Raw genomic sequence first — 24,218 nt, 5'->3', positions numbered from 1 at the left:
TCATGACCTGAGCTGAAGTCAGACGCTTACCCTACTGAGCCACTTGGGAGCCCCCTTTGTGACTCTTTCTAATCAATTTTCACCCACCATAGGCAGCCACTGTTCTGATTTCTATCACAGCAGGCTAATTTTTGAATTTTATGTGAATGGAATCATGCAACCATAGGCATGTATTCTTTGTGTCTTGGTTCTTTTGCTAAATATAATATTTTTGAGGCCAATCCCTATTGTTGCATTTAACAGCAGTTCATTCTTTTTATTGCTGAGTAGTATTGCATTGTAAAAACAGACAGGATTTATACATACTCCTGTTGATGGACATCTGTGTTATTTTCAGTTTTTTGCTATTGTGAATAATGCTATTGTAAGCATCCTTGAACCGTTCACTCTTGTTTTTATCCTCACATTGTGTCTTTTTGTGGACCTATTTTGTCATTTCTTTTGGGTAAATACCTAGATGTGGAATTTCTGGGTTATAGAGAAAGCCCATGTTTAACTTTATAAGAAACTGCCAAATTATTTTCCAGAGTGGTGGTACTAATTACACTCCAAGCAGCAATGTATGAAAGTTCCAGCTGCTTTTCATCCTTGTCAGAATTTGCTGTCAGTCTTCAGCTGTGGCATTCCTGTGCATATGATAGCTCACTGTGGTTTTAATATGCATTTCCCTGATAATGTTGGTGTTGAGTACCTTTCCATGTGCTGATTGAACATTGGTGTAGATGTTGTTGTGAAAATGTCTGCTCAGATCTGTTGTTCATGGTGGCGATATGGTTGATTTCTTTTTTTGTTATGAATTGATAGGATTCTTGTATTTATTTTGAATACAACTCTTTTGTCATATATATATATATTATACATATACATATTTCTCCTCAGTGCTTTGTCTTTTTTGTTAACTTTTTTGATGAGAAGATTTTAATTTTGATGTAGTCCACTTCATCTGTTTTTTCTTTTATGATTAGTGCTTTCTGAATTCTAAGAAATCCTTACTGTGAGATCCAGAGGCTATGTTTTATTCTGTGAGTTTATAGTTTTATATTTTACATTTGGGCCTGTGGTCTATCTCAGATGAATTTTTATGCAAGGTGTAAGGTTGGGTTCACTTTTCCCCATAATGGTTTCCCAATTGTTGCAAGAGAGTTTGTTGAAAAGGCTTTTTTTTTTTTTTTTTTTTTTTTTGCCATCTAAGGATTTGTTCAAAATCAATTTGCATTAGGTCTATTTTTGAATTCTTTATTCTTCTCCTTTGATCTATTTGTCTATTCTTATGCCAATATCACACCATATTGAATATTATAGCTTTATAGTAAGTCTTGAAATCAGGTCCTGTGAATGTTTCAACTTTGTTCTTCCTCTTGCAATTTATTTTAATTTATCTATGTCCTCTGAATAATCACATACATTTTAGAAACAACTCATTAATGTCTACAAAAAAAATGTATTGGAATTTTGTATGGGATTGTGCAGAATCTAGAGATCAGTTTGGGGAGGATGGATAAGTTTCAGTGTTGAATCTTCCAGTGAGTAAACATGGTGTCTCCCCCATCCAACCTTGTACCAGAGATCTGAGCCTAAACAATAAGGAAATCATACACCGAAAGGCAGAACTAAAAAAATAAAATAAAATTTAAAGAAAGTGATATCCTTCTCCTTTTTCTACATCTTCTTGAGCCATTTTTAGTACTTTGTGTATTTCTAGGAATTTGTTCATTTCATCTAGGTTATCTCATTTGTTGGCATACAATTTTTACCATCTTTCCTTATAATCCTTTTATTATGGAAATAGATATACAGAAATGATCAGTAATAGCGTCCCCACTTTTGTTTCTGATTTTAGTAATTTGAGTCTTCTCTCTGTTTTTCTTAGTCTAGATAATTTATCAGATAATTGTCTAGACACTCTTCTCTATCTTGTTTCTATCTACTCTAATCTTCATTATTCCTTTTATTCTGCCAGCTGTGGGTTTAGTTTGCTCTTCTTTTTCTTTTTCCTTAAGGTGGAAGGTTAAGTTCTTGCTTTGAGGTCTTTCTTTTTTAATATAGTATTTACAGGTATAAAATTATCTCTGAGTACTGCTTTTGCTGCGTCTTCTAAGTCTTGGTGCATTGTGGTTTTGTTTTTATTCAGCTTTTGTTTTTATTCATAAGTGTTTCCTAATGTTCCTTGTGATTTCTTCTTTGACCTGTTGATTTTTAGGAGTGTGTTCTTTAATTTCCACATATTTATGAATGTTATTGATTTCTTGTTTCACTTCACTGTGGTCAGAGAAGATACTTTGTATGATCTCAATCTTTTAAAATTTATTAAGGATTGCTTTGAGTCCTCACATATGGTCAATTCTTGGGAATGTCTCATGTGCACTTGAGAAAAATGTGTATCTGTTCTCGTTGGGTGGGGTGTTCTGTGTGTCTCTTAGCTCGGATTGACTTCTAGTAATGTCCAAGACCTCTGTTTACTTGTTAACCTTCTGTCTAGAGTTTCTGTCCATTATTGAAAGTGGAGTATTGAAGTCTGCAACAGTTATTACCAAATGATATATTTCTCTCTTCAATTCTATCAATTTTTGTTTCATTAATTTTCTTTTCTTCTTCGTGTGCAAATGTTTGTAACTGTTATATATTCTTGAAGGATTGACCCTCTTACCCATATGTAATGTTCTTCTTTGTCTCTTGTAACAATTTATTTATTTATTTATTTATTTATTTTAATTTTTTTTAATGCTTATTTATTTTTGAGAGAGAGAGGGTGTGTGAGCAGGGGAGGGGCAGAGAGAAAGGGAGACAGAATCCGGAGCAGCCTCCAGGCTCTGAGCTGTCAGCACAGAGCCTGATGTGGGGCTCGAACCCACAAACTGCAAGATCATGACCTGAGCTGAAGTCAGACGCTTAACCAACTGAGCAACCCAGGCGCCCCAAGTCTCTTATAACAATTTTTGACTTAAACTATATTTTGTCTCATATTAGTAATGCCATGCCATTTCTCTTTTGGTACATTAAAAAAAACCTTTTTTTTAATGTTTATTAATGTTTAATGTTTATTTATTTGAGAGAGGGACAGAGAGACAGAGTATGAGCAGGGGAGGGGCAGAGAGAGGGAGACACAGAATCTGAATCAGGCTGTGCTGTCAGCACAGAGTCCCACATGCGGCTTGAACTCATGAGCTGTGAGATCATGACCTGAGCCAACATTGGGTGTTCAACTAACTGAGCCACCCAGGCACCCCTCTTTTGGTACATTTAAAAAAATATTGTTGTGTTTGACCTTCAGTTACTTTTTGCATATCTATTCCAGGGATGTTTGGTTTCTAATTTTCGTTTCTTAAATTTTTTGGCAGATTTTTACATCACTGTTATACTAACTTCACAAGTTGAATTGAGAACAACCTCTCTTCTATTTTCTAAATGAATTTTTGTGGAATTGGTATATTTTTTCCTTAAGTCTTTGATAGAACTCACTAGTGAAATTACCTGGGGTTAGAGTTTTTTTTTTTACGTTTATTTATTTATTTTGAGAGAGAGAAAGAGAGAGGGCACATGCACATGAGCTTGAGTGGGGAGGGGCAGAGAGAGGGGGAGGGAGAGAGAAAGAGAGAGAAAATCCTAAGCAGGCTCTGTGCTGTCAGCAGCAGACACTGTCTTTTACTTGGAGCATTTAGTCTATTTTCATTTGAGTAATTATTGATACGATTGGGTTTGTGTTTACCATTGTGCTGTTTGCTTTCTATTTATTTCATTGGTTTTTGTTTGTATCTTTCTTTAAGCATTCTTCTAGGTGAATCAAATATTTTTTAGTATTTCATTTTTGTTATCCTACTGGCTTTTAAGGTAAACATTTAATATATTTTTGTGGTTTCTTTAAAGATTATTCATCCTGGGGCACCTGGGTGGCTTAGTCGGTTAAGCATCTGACTTTGGCTCAGGTCATGATCTCACAGTTCATGAGTTCGAGCCCTGCTTTGGGCTTTGTGCTGACAACTCAGAGCCTGGAGCCTGCTTCGGATTCTGTGTCTCCTTCTCTCTCTGCTCACGCTCTGTCTCTCTCTCTCTCTCTCAAAAATAAAGAAACATGAAAAAATTTTAAAATAGAGATTATTCACCCTAATTATATAGTCTATGTAGAATTAATATTATTAATCCTCTTTGATAAAATTTTCACTTTATATATTTTACTTTTCAGTTCTAGAATGTCATGCTTTCTTTGAGTTTCCGTTTCTCTGTTATATGCGGTTATTCCACATCATTCACTTTCTATATCTATCTTTTTCTTGAAATCTTCGAACATACTTGTAATAGCTATCTTAAAATTCTTTTGGGTCATCTTGGCTTTGGTTTCTGTCCTTTTGATTTTTTTTTAATTAAGATTTTTATTTCTTGCTTTTTCAATGTCTAGTAATTTTTTTTATTAAGCCTGGACAATATAAATAACACATGATAGGAAGTCTGGCTTATGCCACTTCCTTTAAAGGGTGTGGTATTTTGCTCTGCCAGGCAATTACTTTACCAAGGATTCTCTTGAACCCACTAGGCTTGGATGTAGTCTTTGTTAGAGCTGGTGTGTCTTAGTTTTGTCCTTATTCCTCACGTATGACCTTTATGGATTTCGGTTGAATGTCTGAAGTATTCAGCCATGTTTCTCTATTGTGGCTCTCTAGGTACAGCCTTTTGTATTCAGCTCTCAGACCTGTGGCGTCTGCTCTTTGTGAAGCCCTGCAGAATCTCGTCTTCTTCATAGCCAAGGACTGCCGGAAAATCCTCATGCAGAAATCTGGGCCCTCCCTCTGTGCCCTTCTCTTCGACATGTGGATCTTCAGCAGCCCGTATCACTGAGCTCTGCCTTCTCAGCTCAGTGGTGCTGCTGTGTGTTCCAAGTCTGGAAACCGAACCACGGTAGAATGCTGGAGTGGACGTGGGGTTCATCTCCCATGTTTCCCGTCCCTCACTATTTTTAAATACCCAGTTTGTGTGAAAGTTTTCATTGAGCTCTGTGAAGGGTACAAATAGGTAAATGACAAGGAGTCATTTAACCAGAGAGAAAATGTTTATATGTGTTTATGGAATTCAGAATATTTCAGTTGACTTCTAAAATGTGGTGATACTAGCTGATTGGCAGAAAGAAATATAAGATTAATTTTTTTTCTTAGATTTTTCAGAACGTAGATTAAAAAATCAACAATGAGGCTAGGAAGGAAGTGGAGAGGACATTATACACCGTGTCATATGCCCCACTTTAGATCATTAGCACATCTTGGGACTATGCAGTATTATTCTTAAGAGCCTACTATGCCAAATCCATTCTAATTTATTTTTGTGATGGTGTGCACCTGAAAGTTTTCTGTCTTTCAAGGTCTCAGAAATAAAATACAACCAGGGTATATGATGAGAGTTTTCCTGTTCTGGCTCAGAAAAATGTTTGCTTGTGTCGACACTCTTTGGTCTGTTTTTCACTGCCAGACTTCATTCCTCCATATTTGTTTGTTATTCTGCCCCAGACACTTTGCTAGAATCTGGGAATAGACACATAAAAGACCTAGTCAAAGACTTGGAAACACCTACAATCTAGACACTTGAATGAATGCAACCCAATATGGTGAAGGTCTTTTAATAGAGGGCAGCTGTGGAGACACATGGAGTGGACACTTCAGGGCAGAGAGAGGGAAGATGTCAGGGAAGACTTCCCAGAAGGGTGATGTCTGAGCTGAGTTTTGAAGCGGGGTGGAACTGGAGGGACTGGGGATAGGAAAACTTGAGAGAGATGCACCCATGAAGGCATGAGAGCCTAGCGATTTCAGACCTTTGTGGAGAGTTCCATGCACCCGGGATTCAGGACTTGAGGCAGAGACCATAAGGCACAAAAAAGAAAAATTAGGCAGGGGTTATTTAGATCACGGCTTTCAAATTACTATCACGGACAGTTCAGCAGGGCCAGCCATCCAGCTCCTATGAGCTATTTTTCATTTTTAAATTTTAAGTAAAAAAACCCCACAAAACTCTAAAGCAATACATGTGTATGGTAGGAAATGAAAAAATATAGATAAGCAAATTGAAGAGAATTATACCACTCACAATCCTGCTACAAAAGCTCTTTTAACAACTTATAAATCATTTCAGATTTGTATGTGTTTTCCTTTAATAAAAAATTCTGTTAAACTCTACTTACTAGTTTGTAGCCTGCTTTTCTGTTCAGTTAGTATTTTAGAAACAGTTTTAACATGTAAATGGACGTTCTTCCGTATTGTTTATAATGTCTGAATAGTAGTATATCTTTAGTCATACCATAATGTGTTAAAAAATGCACGTATGGGTGTGAATGTATTTGAATATTGGACATTTCAATTATTTCAATATTTCGCTATTGGAAATAGTTCATAGATAAACATTCTTACATACACCCTTAATTACTTCCCTGAGTCTATGTCAATAGCTTTATTAAATGTCAATCTTAAAATAACAAGTTTGTAAGATTAACGTACCTGGAATAATTAGAAAGCAACGCAAAACCAAACATAACCATGTGTCCCTCTTAATTGTCCTTAGTTGTTGCCACACCTTTAGTGACCATCCCACACCTTGCCTTATAGTAGTCGACTACTCAAATCTACCATCAGAAAATGGAATGAAGGTGAATGAAGCAAGGTTCAGTTCAGTTTAACAGGCAATGGAAGGGGATGAGGGAAGCCAGGGAGCTCAGTCTGGGGAGGAAGGCATCATTACCTGCAGTAGATGCAAGAGAGGTATGCCTGAGACTCAGAGAGCACCCAGAGAAGGGACATGCAGCCCAGTGTGGCAGGTTGGGTTGGGGTGAGGGTGGGGGGCCTCCATGAGTGGGATGACCACCAAGTTGGGCTGTGGTGGAGAGCAGTCAAATAACAGATCAAGTAAGGGTTTGGGGAGTAGGGTGAGTGGTTAAGACAAGTGACATCCAAGATGCTTTCTATATTTGTTTGCAATCTCCAGAAGAATAGTTCACCCTTCCTTCCCTTTTTGGTTCTCTTCAGCCCCTCAATGCATGGGTTGATGCCAGTCCACATTGGTGAGGGTGGTCTCCTTTACTCAGCCTTCCGATTCAAATGCTAATCTCTTCCAGAAATATCCTCATAGACACACCCAGAAATAATGTTGTTATGGTTTTGTTAAATTAACATTTGTTAAGTGGAGCATAGTGCTGTATGGTGAGCCCCAGTTCAACAACAGAGCACAAGAGAACTTGAAATAGAGAAGTCTGTTACTCACAGGTCCTGGAGGAAGTACTCGGCCTTAAGGGGCCACATGGGGAGGTCAAGGCAGAGTACAGACAAAGAGAGAGGCAGAACCCAAATACATGGCTTGATTAGGGTTCTTAGGCAAGGGCCAGATTGGTCAATTCAAACCAGAAAGAGGATTTTAGTAAGCTCCATGGTGGTCTATCTAAAGGGCCCATAAGGCATACAGGGGCTGGGAGCAAGGGGAGATTCTGGATCACAAGGGCGGTTAGGGAGGTCATGTCAGGACCTTAAATTTGATTGTGACCCTGCAGGCTGCTGTCTAGGGCATGCACTTGCAGGAGGGGCTGATGTCAGGTCAAGGTCCCTCAAGGCTGCATGGCCAAACAAAATGGCTGCTGAAGCAGCATTACCATGGCATAGTTTAGCTAAACCCTTGACAAGCATTTTACCAGCTATCTGGGGGGCCCTAAGGCCAGTCAAATTGACACATAAAATTAACCATCAACTTCCCAATGCTGCAAATATATACTTCTCTAAAATAATAAACTACTTAGTAGACATTTTTACTTGCATCATATCACATGATCCCCATCGTGTCCTTGCAGGAGAATAGATGCTGTCCCCATTGATACTGAGAAGTACCTGAGGCTCACACTGGTAATGGATGGGGGAGATGGGATCCCAACCTAAGCCCTAAGTCTCTTCTAATCCAAACCCCAGGTGGTATCAGTACCTCACTTGGGTGCTCTTGGGCTGAATTCCTTAGCAGGTGATATTCCCTGGACCTGCTATGCTTTCCTTTTTTTTTTTTTTTTTTTTTTCTGTTCATCCTTTAAGGAGAGAAGGAGTAAGCATTCATGGAGACCTTATTGAATGCAGACTCTGTGTTAGGTGTTTTATGTAAATTATTTAATTGTCATAACATCTCTGTGAAAGACACAAGGAAGTTAGTCTCACCTGCCAGGTTAGGTAGTGTGGTTAAAGGCACCCGAAAATGTGACAGGGCAGGAAGTTTATCTGACATTAGAGACCACGTGTACATTTCTGTGTGGCCCAGGGCATTGGTTTCCTAGCCAGACTTCCTCTGCACCTTGTCAAAGTATCCAAGGTTAGAGGAGTGGTCCATTAGTGTAGGCTATTCTATGGTAGGACTCCTACTTCTGCTACCTGCAAAACTGACCCAGATTAGGAAATTCTTGGGTTGCTCTCACTCTTGCCTGGCCTCTTATTTCTATCACAGCAGCTGGTCTGTCGAGGTGTGTCTGTTAGACTTAGAACACGAGTGCCTGTGGGCTTCAGTTGGGCCAAGTTAGGAAAGTGCCCTGATCTGACATTCTGAGGACTAGCCTGAGATGTTCCTTTTCTTTTCTATTTAACTGTTAAGCGACATGACGAGATGTCTTGACAATGGGGAAGAGAGATATCGGGTGGTGGAGGGGAGGAAGATAAAGGTGGGGGACACCACAAGACCAGCAGCGTAGCATGACTGAGCCCCCCCCCCTTGAACCACATGGGTGAATGCTACTATTCTTCTGATCAATCTTTTATTCTCCCTTTCCTTCTTAGCATATGGGTAGATGCTTCAGGTCATGAAAAAATATATTCAGTGGAATGAAACATAGTAGACATTTACTAAGAAACTAAAAATGAAAGTTAGACATAAACTATTTTATTCCACTGAAATATTTGGCTGAACTCATAAGAACAGTGATAAGATCATTCTTGGACACCTGCACTGAAATGAACCACGAGAAGAGTATTTAGGGAAAATGAAGAGCATATTTGGCATACTGAGTGAAAGAACTTCTTCAGGCCCAGGGAGCGGGATGAAATTGGCATGATCATTTTGGAGAATATGAGTCAAACAGAGAACTGGAATGAGGTTTTCAAGGAGGATATATTAGGGGAGTAAAAGGCCAATAAACAGCCCTTGTGTTTGTAGAAAAATATGGAGAGTAAATCAAGGAATTCAAAGTGAAGAGAAAATTCAAATAAGGGAGGAAAAACCCTGTAATCCTCACTGGTCTTCATAAATACAAAGAAAACAAGCGAAAATGAGATATCAGAAGTCAGTAAGATTTTATGGGAGTATAAAGTTAATCTTAAGCAAAGCCCATTTCATTGCTGTAGGAAACTCCCAGCTGAGTGCTGACTAACTATGGACAGCTGATCTCCTCAAAGCCAAGTTTGGGTGATTCTTGCTCTTGGCTCGTACCCTCGCACTTCTGGGTCCTGTGCGAACCAACACTGTCCCAGAGTTCCAGAGGGTGGGCCGAGGCTAGATATTGGAGTTGGCCCTTTACTTTATTGTGCTGATTCTTCTTAGGGAAGAATAAAAATTAAGAATAAAGGGACACGTGTTAGAATTTTAGCTGTGAGAGATGAATACAAAATATCAAACTGACTCCAACAACTTGAGTCACCTCGAAAACTCCCAGTCTCTTAGGATAAAAAATATATAATCCTATTTAGAAATTCCTGGTGTGATCATAATGCAGGATTGGTTCTTTTCACGAAGCCTATTAATTAAAAATTACATAATCCAAAGTCAATTAAGTAGTAAGACATTATAACAAATTCTTATTTCATTAACTTCTCAAAGTATGAATAATGACTTCAAGACAAGAAATTCACATTTTCCACTGGCTACTGAAAAACAATAGAAATAATTCCAGTCGTGGTAGCAGCTCACTGTGGGCTGACCTACCCCTGAAATAATTTATTGTTTCCAGGTGACTTTTACATTGTGGGGTGATTCATTAAGTTAGGCTTGATGTGAAACAGACACCAATAGAGTTGAGGATTCAGAAATGTATTACATATTTCTTCTCGCAATCAGAGAGAAATTCACCATGGCTTTTCTTTTATAGGCTCATGCCAAAATCTGGCATCTCTACAATACTTCTTTCCGTCCAACTCAGGGAGGCCAGGTCTCCATTGCCCTAAGCTCCCACTGGATCAATCCTCGAAGAATGACCGACCACAGCATCAAAGAATGTCAAAAGTCTCTTGACTTTGTACTAGGCTGGTTTGCCAAACCCATATTTATTGATGGTGACTATCCTGAGAGCATGAAGAATAATCTTTCACGTCTTCTGCCTGATTTTACTGAAGCTGAGAAAAAGTTCATTAAGGGAACAGCTGACTTTTTTGCTCTTTCTTTTGGACCAACCTTGAGTTTTCAACTATTGGACCCCCACATGAAGTTCCGCCAGTTAGAATCTCCCAGCCTGAGGCAACTCCTTTCTTGGATTGACCTTGAATATAACCACCCTCAAATATTTATTGTGGAAAATGGCTGGTTTGTCTCAGGGACCACCAAGAGAGACGACGCCAAATATATGTATTACCTCAAAAAATTTGTAATGGAAACCTTAAAAGGTAGGATTGGGGATAAAATTCTAATTTCTTGCCGAAAGCAACAGGAAAATCTTTCAGATGATCTGTAATAAACTATGTGAATTTATAGATTTTAATTGTAATGAAGAAATTCATTTTGGCAATAGTAGAAATGCACTTATGTAACACCTTTCTCACTTGGGGACTTGAGGAACTTAAATTCATTTTTAAACTCATTTTGAAAATGAGAAACTGGGTTATAATGTGTGAAAACACTTGACTTTCAGAGTTAGTACTCTAGAATTTTAGATTATATTAAGGATTAAGTGAATCCCAGGACATCTAGATCTCTGTACATGTTTTTGGGTTCTTATTATTTGCACTGAATAAAACAATTTTTAAAGAAAAAAGAATATCAACCCTTTCTGAAGGAAATATTAAGTAGTTTATTCTTTTAAAGATTGTGTTCACTTATTGTGGCAAGCACAATGCTAGGATAGAAAATGGAGCAAGACCATCATCTCAGGCCCAAAGAACACCTACTGGAAATAAAAATATTCCAAGTAAAAACATACTGGAGATAAGCATGTTGGTGAAGACATTTGTTTGTAGAATTACCCAAGTGTGACAGCCTTTTATTAGTAAGAAAGGTCATTGGTTTACCAAACAGTGACCATTATACGCAACTTATTTCCGTAAGTAGTAAACCCCTCAAATGCTCTTGACACATGAGGCCAGTGCCTGGCTAGGGGTCACATTGTTCTTGTCCTCTCTTCTCTTTGCAGCCATTAGGCTGGATGGGGTGGACGTCATTGGGTACACGGCCTGGTCCCTTATGGATGGCTTCGAATGGCACAGAGGTTACAGCATCAGGCGTGGACTCTTCTATGTTGACTTTCTAAGCCAGGATAAGAAACTGTTGCCGAAATCTTCAGCCTTGTTCTACCAAAAGCTGATAGAGAAAAATGGCTTCCCTCCTTTACCTGAAAATCAACCTCTAGAAGGGACATTTCCCTGTGACTTTGCTTGGGGAATTGTTGACAACTACATTCAAGTAAGTCAGCTGACAAAACCAATCAGCAGTCTCACCAAGCCCTATCGCTAGTAAGTAGTGCTTCCTTATTAGGTTGTCATGACACATTGTCCATTCTTTGGGCCAGACGTGATTCCTTAATGAGAACATTAAGGGCACAATTTGGAACATTGCACCCTTCTCTCCACAAATCTTCCTAGCTTCATCTTGCACTTTAAATCAGTCCCAAAGGAGGAACAGATTTAAAATATATGAATATTTAATATCTGAAAAGATAGTAAAACGATAAAAATACTCCCTTTTAATACAGTGGTTTTGGATGCTTTTTAAATAAGCAGTTGAGTTCTTCCATAAACAAGATAGGACAAACAACTTCAAATTTTCTGAGATCTCAGTGGAGCTGCTGAGTCTGAGGCAGGAACATTAGGCAGAGCCCTGCCGGGGCTTGGCTGCACCCTGTTGCAGAAGCATCTCAAGCGGTGAAAACTCTTGCTCCAATGGTTCACTGCTTGAAGTTTCATTTCTAGAACTAGTTATCGAAAGGGTAAGGAAGTTCTTCAAAATGGTCAACCAATATTTATTGAGCACTTACTATTTAGTTAATCCTCAGTATATTTTTAACTTCCCAATTTTAAAGGAATTTGTTTTCTGGAGCTTGATGGACTATTTTAGGAGGCACTTATTGGGTGCTTAGCATGCACAAAGCCCTGTGTTCATTGCCGGGGATGCTCCGTAGAGGGGAGTGCACACTGGCATGGGTAAGATTGACCCCTGATTTCAAAGATGTCTACTGCTGGGCGCCTGGGAGGCTCAGTTGGTTAAGCATCTGACTTCGCTTCAGGTCATGATCTCACAGCTTGTGATTTAGAGTCCCGCATAGGGTAAGCTTGAGCCCCGCTTCAGGTGAACACAAGCCCTGCTTCAGGTGAGCCCCTCTTCTCTCTCTCTCTCTCTCTCTGCACCTCATGGGATTCTCTCTCTCTCCCTCTCTCTCTGCCCTCGCTTATTTGCAGCCTGTCTCAAAACAAAAACAAAAAACAAAAAAACAAACAAACACCTCATAGAGGTCTACTGAGGGAAAATGATTGATGTACAAATAATATAATAGAGTGCATGGGGCATGGTGTTAAGTGAGCAGGTGCTGGTGGGGTGTTGTTGAAAAGTCTGAGTGTGAAAATAGAAATCAAGACAGAGACATGGGCGCCTGGGCCGCTCAGCTGGTTAAGCATCCGAATCTTGATTTTGGTTCAGGTCGTGATCACTCAGGTCATGATCTCACAGTTTGTGAGTTCAAGCCTGTGTTGGGCTCCATGCTGACAGCACGAGCCTGCTTGGAACTCTCTCTCTCTCTCTGCCCTTCCACCACTTGCACACACACACACACACACACTCCCTCTCTCTCAAAATAAATAAATATTAAAATAAAAGACAGAGACAAAGTGTGGTATCCATAGACAAGCAAAGGCATTTGGCACTTAGCATGCTGTCAGATGCTTCTAGCCAACTCACTGGTGCAGTAGGAGAGGAAAATCACTTTCCCTCTACCCTTCTGAGTTCTTTAATTATAGGGAAAATTAAAAACAGACTAAAAAGAGAAACACAAGCAGGAGTATATTAACATGTGTACCTGATATATACATGAGAGATACTCAGACAAAAATGAGTTAAGTCCTTGAGGTGACTTAGAATTCAGGCTTAAATACCAGCTTAATAGAAAAAGCTGGAAGCAGAGGTAGGATATATGTCTCTTAGGGAAGAATAAGCAATTTTTAGGAAAGATGGATGGGCCCTTAGAAGGATAGATGGGAGCCACAAGAGTTTCTAACAAAGTCTGTCTGGGTCTTATGGTGGCCTCTGGTCTCCTGTGACGTGACTCGATCTTCCCTGGGTGATGAAACTCCTGGGAGGGATTGATGAGAACAGAGTTCCTTCCGGAGCATCTGTCTTTAGGCAGGTAAGGGGAGTTCAGAGAAAGCCTTTCCCTGCATGTTATTATTTGAGTGCCTACAGCTCAAAATAGTATACCAGAGGGGCATATTTTGGGCTGGCAGGCCCTGAACTATGGTCACATTTTGGGGTGGCATATTCTGTTACCCTTCAGTTCAAAACAAGTATTTGGAAGAATGGTTGGATCTGAGGGAGGGTCTTTCAGTTGAGCTGGGTTGCTGTTTTCTTGTAAACATCAAATGGCAGTCCTTTATAAGGAAATAAATAACACATTCCTTCATACATTTTTTGCTGGGTTGTATTATTCTTATGTCTTCTGAAGACCTCAGTTTAAAAGACTTAGTTTTAAGGCACCTGGGTGGCTCAGTCAGTTAAGTTTCCAACTTCAGCTCAGGTCATGATCTCACGGGTTCGAGCCCTGTGTCAGTCTCTGTGCTGACAGCTCAGAGTCTGGAACCTGCTTCGGTTTCTGTGTCTCCCTCTCTCTCTCTGCCCCTCCCCTGATTGTGCATGCCCCTTCCCCCCCAAAATAAATAAACATTTAAGAAAAAACTTAGTTTTAAGTCTCAGTCTTAAATCCCTTCTTACATTTAAAAGGAGACTGAGGGACATGTATTAGCCAGGATGTCTGAGTGTAGCTCTGCCCTGTTGGGTTTGGGGTTTTCCGCCCTCTTTCTCTCTCCTCCCTCAGCCTCTGCTCCTACCTCCTTTTCCTAATTTCTCTCCTGCAAGTGGGAACCACAGTGGGCTTCAAACAGGGTCTGGAGGTGCAGAAGTGGCTGGTGAGATGGGCTCCCCATCCTTCCTCCCTCCCCTGTATTTCTGCTCTGGACAGGTTAGTCCCTGGTCTTTGTTCTCTCTCATGACCTTGTGCCAGGCCCGGCTCCCTGCCAGGCTCTGTGCCCTTGGTCACTGAGGGCTCATGCTCCGCCCTGATGTCTAATAGCAGGGCAGGTAGTTCCCGCTTCAGTTTTCCGCCAGCACCTCTGTGCAGGCAGCATGAACTTGGGAGGGACTGGACATTGGAGGGAACTCCTTCCCTCCTGCTCTGCTCCCCACCCCAGGACTGTGTTTGCCTTGGGAACCGGTAAGTAGTGAGAAGGTTTTAAGAGGACCACCTATTTCCTCAAGAGAGCAGGGAAACTCTAGGCAGATGCAACAAGTATGGCAGGGAGGAGGAGGGCAGAGGGGGAGAGAACTGCTTTTTCTACCCCTCGGGGGCAGTTGTTTTCAAATCTGATCTGATGCCAACGAGACATTAGCCCCGGACCCTTCCCCTGACGCTGCATTGCCATTTTACCTCATCACTTCCGGGGTTGTGGTGGTGGTGGTGGTTGGGGGGGGGGGGTGTCTCTGTTCCTCCACCCACTGGAGCTCCCCAGTCTCTCCCACACCGAACCAGCCCAACACAAAACAACTCACTCTCAGACCCCCGGTGGGTAAAACTTCTCCAGAAGCTCTCTAGTGGGAAAAGGTTGCCACTGCTCTTTTGTTCTTCCTGCTTTTCACCTTGAGCTTGGCATTATTTTGGCAGGGCCACTTCCTGAGGGAACTTCCTAACCGACAAAGTAAAATTAGGGCAGTTCTGAGGAGTGTGTGCCTATGTTTTCATTTACAAGCTGGTCTCTCTACTTTTCGTACATTGAATTAAAGTCCTGAGAAGTAATTTTTAAACCATTGAAAGTTATCTTTTCCCTCCTGGCTGGTATTTCAGTGACTCCCAGGGTCACTGTCCCTGGACCCAAGGACAATCACTGTCCCTGGACAACCACTAATGATCATAGTCAATATAGGTACAGAACCTGCCACATGCTGGGGACATAAAGCCTGTTTAACATTGGCCACTAATAGGAGAAGGTTTCTTCCATGATAAAGGAAATATATACTTTATATCCATTTCTGAAAGGCTGCCCTTAATTTTTTCATTTTTTTATTAAGAAAAGTTGACAAATTAATAGAGGTTAGATAGAATTGTGCCTAAGTACTTATTTCTAAGCGTCCTGTAGTTTCAAGAAACAGATCCCCGCCTCCCCCCTCCCCCCAGAAATTGTACCTTAGTCTCTCATATTTATTTGCAGATGGACTGAATAAAACCTGTTGTTTTGGAAAAATTGTGGCAGAAAATGTATAAGTTTAGTCAACTCAGAGCTCTATAAAAATAAGCCAAAGAACTCCTTCAAGCTATGAACACTTTCACTTCAAAAGAGCATGCAAATATTTTCTCTTGCAAAGCTGAGGAAACAAGATTTGCGGGTGCATCACAGTGGAAAAATACTTCTCACAGCATTCCCACCCTACTAGGGGACACGCATGCGTGGGTGATCTGCAAAAGACGGTTCTCCAGAGGAAGCCATTTCCCTCTGACACGCTGGGTTTTTATTACTTTTCCTTTATAAACACAGCACTGACCCCTCCAGAGGAACAGCAACTCAGGCCCGCGAAATGCAACAAAACTTCTGCTAGAGGTCCCTAAACGGAGTTAGACCCCAGCTTGCATACAGAGGGTCAAACCAAGGGGCCTGTTTGAACAGGATTGTTTCTGAGGAGAAAACTGGTTCCATCAAGTGGTTCCTTGGGATGAACTTTCAGTTTGCATTTTCCTCCATGGTTTACACGTGGAGGGAGGATTTTATGATTTCAGTTTTACAACGCGTCTGCTCTTCCTCAATACTTATTTCCATTTTGGAGGCTTATGGATCAGATGATTGACAACCATTATTGTCATGATCATCACAGAAAAATAATGTAGAAAAACTTAAAAACTATGTTAAAATAGCCCGATATGTGGAAATGACAACATCGTTCCTCATTACCACATTCTCTATCACTTTTACCATCAGATTGAATTGGTTAAATCTGGTCTTTGACACTAAAGGCAATAAAAAGCAAGTCACTGGTTTTTAGCATGGTCTCTACCTACAGCAAACTTCAGTTTGGAACATGATTTTAAGAAGTACAATTTAGTTTAATTTTTTAAATGTTTTAAAATATACTTTTTAACGTTTATTTTGAGAGAGAGAAAGGGGGGGATGGGCAGAGAGAGAGAGAGGAAGAGACAGGGGATCCTAAGCAGGCTCTGAGCTGTCAGCGCAGAGCCTCTCATGGGGCTCGAACTCAGGAAACGTGAGATCATGACCTGAGCCGAAACCAGGAGTCCCACGCTTAACGGACTGAGCCACCCAGGCGCCCCCACGATTTAATTTTTTAGATACCATTCTGCATTTTCTGATGCTAACTCAGGTTTTAGGCTTTATCTTTTCATCCATTTTTTTTTTTTTTAATTTGGGAGTCTCATAATATTAGTAATTTTTTTTATATTAAAATGCAATCGTTCAAACATGCTTGCTTAACACAGACCAGAGGTGTGTGAGAAACATCGTCATCTGAAATGATCAAGAGTTAGAGCTAGGGGTAAAACAAATATGCATCAAAGAGTGGAATGTTGTTTTTTGTTTTTGTTTTCCAGGAACTTAACGACTTGGGAGGAATGGTTGAAATGGGTAGGGAGGCTCTATTTTTGCCCCTCTTGCTTGTTAGTTTCGCGGAAGGCATTGCGTGGAATTTCGTGAAGCTAACGCTTACTCCTCTGCTGGCAGGTGGACACCACTCTGTCTCAGTTTACCGACCCGAACGTTTACCTGTGGGACGTCCACCACAGTAAGAGGCTAATTAAGGTGGACGGGGTTGTGACCAAGAAGCGGAAGTCCTACTGCGTGGACTTTGCTGCCATCCGGCCCCAGATAGCCTTACTCCAGGACATGCACGTTTCCCATTTTCACTTCTCCCTGGACTGGGCCCTGATCCTGCCGCTGGGCAACCAGTCGCAGGTGAACCACACGGTCCTCGACTACTACCGCTGCGTGGTCAGCGAGCTCGTGCGCGCCAACATCACCCCGGTGGTGGCGCTCTGGCGACCCGCGGCCCCGCACCAAGGGCTGCCGCGGCCCCTGGCCAAGCACGGAGCCTGGGAGAACCCCCACACCGCCTCGGCTTTTGCAGAGTACGCCCGGCTGTGCTTCAAGGATCTCGGCCACCACGTCAAGTTCTGGATCACGATGGGCGAGCCGTACACACGGAACATGACCTACAGCGCGGGGCACAATCTTCTGAAGGCTCACGCGTTGGCCTGGCGCGTGTACGATGAAAACTTTCGGGGCTCTCAGAAGGGGAAAATATCCATAGCCCTGCAGGCCGACTGGATAGAGCCGGCCTGCCCTTTCTCCCAAAAGGACAAAGAGGTGGCAGAGAGAGTTTTGGAATTTGACATTGGCTGGCTGGCCGAGCCCATTTTCGGCTCTGGGGATTATCCGCGTGTGATGAGGGACTGGCTCACGCAGAGAAACAATTTCCTTCTACCTTATTTCACTGAAGATGAAAAAAAGCTGATCCGGGGTTCCTTCGACTTTCTGGCTGTAAGCCATTACACCACCATCCTCGTCGACTGGGAAAAAGAAGATCCAATGAAATACAACGATTACCTGGAGGTGCAGGAAATGACCGACATCACGTGGCTCAACTCCCCCAGTCAGGTGGCAGTAGTGCCCTGGGGCTTACGCAAAATTCTCAACTGGCTGAAGTTGAAGTACGGAGACCTCCCCATGTATATAATATCCAACGGCATAGACGATGATCCGCAGGCAGCGCAAGACAAGCTGAGGGTGTATTACATGCAAAATTATGTAAATGAAGCTCTGAAAGGTAAGGAGCCCCGGAAACAGCAGCCCCTCGAAGCGTATGTCACGCGAGGGCGTGGTACTCCATAGGCACCCTCAAACGAATACACCCACTGTCGCCTGGGAAGCAAAGTGCCTGCTATCCATTCCTTGCCACACTGAAAAAGTCCAAGAGAGAGTATTTTCCCTTCAGGATAATGGAGTTTAGCTAAAAGTCGAAGACCCTAGGCTGGGGGCGGTGGGGGGGGGGGGGGGCGGGGGATGCCTAGCACCTGCTGGGGCCTGTAAAAGCATGGACTTTCTTGTCCCCCATTTCAGACGGCTTCACAGCAGTCTTACCTCCTTCATTGTGCATGAAGATTTAACCCAAGTACATCATAGTAGGTTTACTTATGTAAAACCTTCTACGTTAACTGTAGCTCAGTGTTTGTCCTCGCATGAAGGAAGCCTGTTGTGATCAAACTTAATTTAGTTTTATTAAATAGTATTGAAATTTTCTCCGATGCACCAAGGCTGTGTAAAAGTGAAGTGCTGCGTGCAAAAAATTTTAATAACTATTCTGTCCTTTTGTTTTTCTAGCCTACATATTGGATGGTGTCAATCTTTGTGGATACTTTGCTTATTCATTCAATGATCGCACAGCTCCAAAGTTTGGCTTCTATCATTATGCTGCAAATCAGTTTGAGCCCAAACCGTCCATGAAACATTATCGGAAAATGATTGACAACAATGGCTTCTCCGGTCCTGAAACTCTGGGGAGATTTTGTCCAGAAGAATTGACCCTGTGCACCGAATGCGGCTTTTTTCATACCCGCAAATCTTTACTGGCTTTCATAGCTTTCCTACTTTTTGCTTTTATTATTTCTCTTTCTCTGATTTTTTACTACTCTAAGAAAGGCAAAAGAAGTTACAAGTAGTCCTGACCTTTTTCCTGTTCATTTACTTTGAAATGATTATGCACACACATCAGCTGTTCACCATTTGCACTTCTCAGTGCCGTAAGACTGGATTTCACTTATCTGACTTCTAGAAAAAAAATGTGTGGCGTATGACAGAGGTATGGAAGTGAGCATAGGTGATTGTAAAATACTGAATAATGTGAATAGTGCCTGGATTTGTTCTTTCTTGGAGGATGATCAAAAACGGTTAGGGGCCATCATCTCTGCAACACATTCTGTAACAAATGTATGGGAAGTGGGACCCATTCTGGAACATTTTTATAGAAATGGAATAGCAAGATCAGTGCCCGTTCCTAAATTATCTTGAAGTAAAACAAATGTGGAAATAAAAAGTTAAGTCCCAAATAACCATCTCTAAACTTCCATGATATGCCTAATGGTCTCTGTTGGACCCAGTTTCCCTTGAAAAAGAAATGGTAGAATATTAGAGACATGACAGAGGGCCCTAGGCTAGAACGTTCCTTTTAAAAGCAGTGTTTCTATCAAATGCTGCTAATATTAATTTACATATCTGGTTAATGATGTACTTAGCAGAGCAAATTGTAGAATTTTATTTTATGTGACTTTCAAGGCGCTTTTCAGGCCCTGGGGTCCTTGAGGGCTTTGTGTCACTGGGGCCTTGTCAAGGGTCTGTACATAGAGGGCTTTAAATGTGTGCAGAAAAATAAATATGAATCATGAGATGTCGGACTCTTCAGGAAGCATAAACTGATCGTGCAATTCATTATACTGCGTGGCGAGGAGGAAAGGAGGAAAAAGGGCATATTATGAGCAACAGTATGATTAATTTGATTAGAAACCCTTTGATTTTAGAGCACTCCTTTCCATGAATGATGTGACCTTTCCTGAGTGAACAAGAACGAAATAATCACTCATCCTATGAAGAGTGACTTCACTTGCTGTTCTTTAGAAAGTGCCCTGATTTCTTTGAATCGAGTTTTTAAAAATTCTTACTAGGTTCGCATTTGGTCTGATAACACTGGAAGATTTATTTCTGTGATCGCTGAGGTTTATTTTCTATTTTTGCTGCACCTTCTGTGGAACTAGCTTTGAAGTAGTTTTGCTTTGAACTTTCACACTGAAACATGCTACTGATTTCTAGAAAGGGCTAATGAGGTCTTATCTTTTAATGCCCCTTAAACAAGTTTTGCTGATTTTCAGACAGGGGTCTTTCTATGACACTGGAGTTGTGGACGATCATAATGTTTGTTTTATAGATAAGCCAGTATCGTATCAGGCAAGGTAAACCACTATCGTAGCAGGCATAACTAATCTTGCCGACACAGGGTTATAGTGTATAATAAAATGTTGTACTGTATTATGTATCATCTTTAGAGGTGGTATGATTTTTTTCCATGAAAGATAAGCTTTTGTTGGTATTCTTTTAAAAATGGGACTTATTATTAAAATTAGAAACTAGAGAACAATAGTTTCTCTTATGTATATATATTTTTCTGATTATAAGAGTAATATATGTTCATTGTAAAAAAATTTTAAAAACACAGAAACTCTACGTAAAGAGAGAAAATTACCTGTCATCGCACCCAGGTAGTCACTATTACCGTAGCCTGTGTATTTTATTTTACATAATTAGAGTCAGATCATATTGTAAATAGTTGTGTATCTTTATTAATTTTTATTGTGTTTCCTTTGTCATTAGTCTTCAAAAACATGATTTCTAATAGTCGTAGAGTAATTCCACTATACAAATTTATCACAAGTTATTTAACCATTCCTATCAGTTGAACTAGTTTCTTATTGTAAATTACTGTTAAATAATGTTGTTTAAAAGTTTTCTTGCTACCATATTAATTTTCATTCCCTTGAGTGTAGACAGAAGCAATTCTGTCCCTTGATGAAGTATTGTAATAAATCTGCCTGCAACTTTACTGCTTTCATAATCATTTGACTGGCTGCTGGATGAATTTCTTTAAAAAACAGGTTTTTGAGTTGACTGAATTACATAGGCTATGAGCAGTGAAGAAACGGGTGGACAGCCAGGGTGGAAGGTGGAAGGGGGTGGAGGGTGCCTCGTGCTCATCCCTGTGGTTGAGCGGAGACTTTCAGACACTGAGAAAGCAAAATAGAAGAAGAGCCGAAAGAGACCAAACAGACATGCCAAAGCCTCAAGGAGAAATGACATCTCAAAACCATCCACAGTGAGAGCAGCATATTAACATTGAGTCCTCACTGACCTTAGGAGGTCAGTGGCTCCCTACAGCAGCAGGAAAGGAGCAAAGGTCCGCCCAGACCGCGGGAGGGGGGAGGGGTAGGGAGGAGGCGGAAGTGGTAGGGAGGAGGGGGAAGGGGTAGGGAGGAGGGGGCGGGGTCAGGGGCGGGACTTCCTGTCCACCGCTCTCCTTCCGCATCAGTTCTAGTATTTTACTCACTAGTGCTGGGTACTTCACCACTTTGCATATTTTCTTGAAGGTAGAGACTCTTCCCCTGGAACTCCTACACCTCTCATTAGGTTGTGGGGCCAACTCTGCAAGGGCATTAGGTGGTACTGTGGTTTTCTGAGGCCTTTGGGCTAATTTCTGCCACACTTGTATTTGCTCTGCCTTCGCAGTTCCTTTCTTGGACCCCGGTGTACCCCTTGCACTTCTGCCCAGTTCCTTTTGCCTGGGTTTGCATGGACGGTTTTTCAGATTCAATACGGACACTTTTCATTTTATTTTCATCTTCCACAGACAAGAATTAGAATCTATTAATGCCTTGGAAGCTTTTCCTTTATACTGTTTATACCAAATGCGGTCCAACACAGAGATAATGCAAGCTGCATATTTTAAATTTTCTAGTAGTCACATTAAAAAATTAAAAATGTGGAAAAAATAAAGATTAATGGTATACATTATGTTTCCAACATCATCAAAATATTAACTTCAATAGGTAATCAATATAAAAATGATTAAGATTTTTACATACTGTTTTTTTTTTACTAAGTCTTAGAAATCTGGTGTGTGTTTTACAAGTATGGCACATCCCGTGCTCAATTTGGATTAGCCAGACTGTAAGTGCTCAATAGCCACGTGTGGCCTAATGGCCGCCCCACTGGACAGTGCAAGTCTGTAAAGAAAGCCTTGCTCTGCCAAGTCAATTACTAGCATAATTAAGATACCCCAAATATTTAACGAACTATAAGAATAAACTCTTCAAGAGTCTTCCAGCTCTACAGTCCATGGAAATAAATTGGCAAGTAAGTTTACAATTAAGCTAAACTATTGATTAAGACAAATATTTTTAAACATCTTCAGGGAAGGGAGAATTCCGTAACTAGTTCTGAATCTTGCAGTATTTCAGGTGGTGGAATTCAACTGCTCTTGTTTCTACATAAATCTACAATTCCATTTTTTCTCTCATTCAAATTGCCTTTTTCCAAATGAATAGAGCAGTTATATTGTCTTGTAGCATCGCCATTGAATATTTAATATTGAGCAATGCTGCTCAAAATTTCTGCCTGGGAAGGAGAATGTTAATTTAGATGACATGGACCAACCTTGACAGAGAGTCTTGGTTCTAAAGGGAAATCAGAGGCCATGTCTTCTTGTTTTGTTTTGATTTTTAGTATTTAGCCCGGAGCCTCCTATAAAATATTGTTCAGTAAATGTTGTTTAGTTGAATAAATGTATGAATGAATGACGGAATACAGGAATTAACAGAATTAGCTCCCTGACATCACCTTTGTCCAGAGACACATTTAATAAAGACTGTCAAGAATCCGAAATTGCCATGTGTTAGATGCCACACAGCATCAGTTCTGTGTATCCGGAGGAAGGAACACAAGTTTCCATGTGATAACCTTTGATAGCCTTTCTAGGTAACAAGGCAGTAACACGGCTTTCCTAAGTCATCACCCCTAGACCAATCACAGAGTGAGAGGATTATAACTTGTTTTCTTTCTTATTCACATTGTCCCTTAGCCAATCAGTATTCTATTTGCAAGTACTGTTATAGGTTAAGTTCTTTATATGCAAATAAGTACCAGGGTACTCCTCTTCTAGCAGGAACTCCTTTATGTCATCTTGAAATACAATTTCCAAGAATATGTTGCTTTTTTCTCAGATCTGTTATATTTTTCCATTTTTATAACCATTAAGTATTGTTAGAGTTTTGTTTGTGGCAGTGCATTTCCTGGGACATTTTTGTTTCATACATCTGTGGTAAATACCCGTTGTTTGATATCAAGGAGAAAGAGGTCAAGAAAAACCACAAGGAACCTTGAGTAAATGGTGGAAATACTCTACTGCCTGTGATAGGACGCCTACAAATGAAATTTATTTTGTGATGTAATTGCTACGTACCAGAAAAGGCTTGGTGACTGATATTCCAGCCTCAGTTTGAGAAATAGATTAGAGAAGAAAACAGATTAGAGAAGGAAAAAATTTCAACCTACCTATTAATTGATGCAGAAAGGCAGACAGAAAAGAGTCAGTAGACCTGCCTCCAAAATGTCACTGAGCCTCAATTTCTTCATCTTTGAAATGGGAATGTCTATAATAGCAAAGTGCTGAGCATACTAACTATTCAATAAATAAAGCACCTCCACCAGACATGTTTTTCTGGATTGATTCCACTTATTTTTAATGTGCGTATGATTTTTTGTTAATCAGATATTCAGAGCTCAGTAAGTAAGACCCTAAGTAAGACCAGGGACTGTTACAGTTAATACAATTCACCCTGAAGTCCCTTCGTTATTTCGTTTGTGACTTTGAATAGACATCGTCCTAGGATGCCCATGGGTGAAACCAGACTAAAAATATGAATCCCCACAGTTACTTAATAATACCAGATTACTTTCTTGGCTGTGAATTTTATGAATGTTGAATTGATAGAATCCTGAACATCATTTGGCAGAAGATGCTTCTATATCAGTGTGTTCCGCCATCTGCTCTTTGGAAACAATCTAATGACACAGACGAAACACGGAAATTTGTATATTGTTATTGAATAATTGAAGACCCATTAACTAAATTTTTATGTGATTCAAAAATCCTTGGTAGAGTTTCTAATTTTGCTTATTATCTTTCCATATGCTTATTTTATGGTAAAAACGAATTAACTT

At 40.6% G+C, this 24,218-nt stretch overlaps 1 protein-coding gene across 1 annotated transcript in view; it reads left to right on the top strand.

The window, feature by feature from the left end:
• KL (klotho) overlaps positions 1 to 21,045 on the top strand; it is a 47,673-nt gene extending 26,628 nt beyond the window's left edge. The window contains exons 2-5 of the mRNA XM_019447805.2: positions 10,076 to 10,586; positions 11,330 to 11,598; positions 17,121 to 18,222; positions 18,777 to 21,045. Coding sequence (XP_019303350.2) covers positions 10,076 to 10,586; positions 11,330 to 11,598; positions 17,121 to 18,222; positions 18,777 to 19,114 — 2,220 coding nt within the window. The 3' untranslated portion in view covers positions 19,115 to 21,045. The remainder of the gene's footprint in view (positions 1 to 10,075; positions 10,587 to 11,329; positions 11,599 to 17,120; positions 18,223 to 18,776) is intronic.
• Positions 21,046 to 24,218: the final 3,173 nt, after the last annotated feature.

The sequence above is a fragment of the Panthera pardus genome, unplaced genomic scaffold, assembly GCF_024362965.1.
Source record: "Panthera pardus isolate Hobbes unplaced genomic scaffold, ASM2436296v1 HiC_scaffold_1, whole genome shotgun sequence".
NCBI classification, from domain to species: Eukaryota; Metazoa; Chordata; class Mammalia; order Carnivora; family Felidae; genus Panthera; species Panthera pardus.
This window is presented reverse-complemented; position numbering and strand designations above follow the sequence as displayed.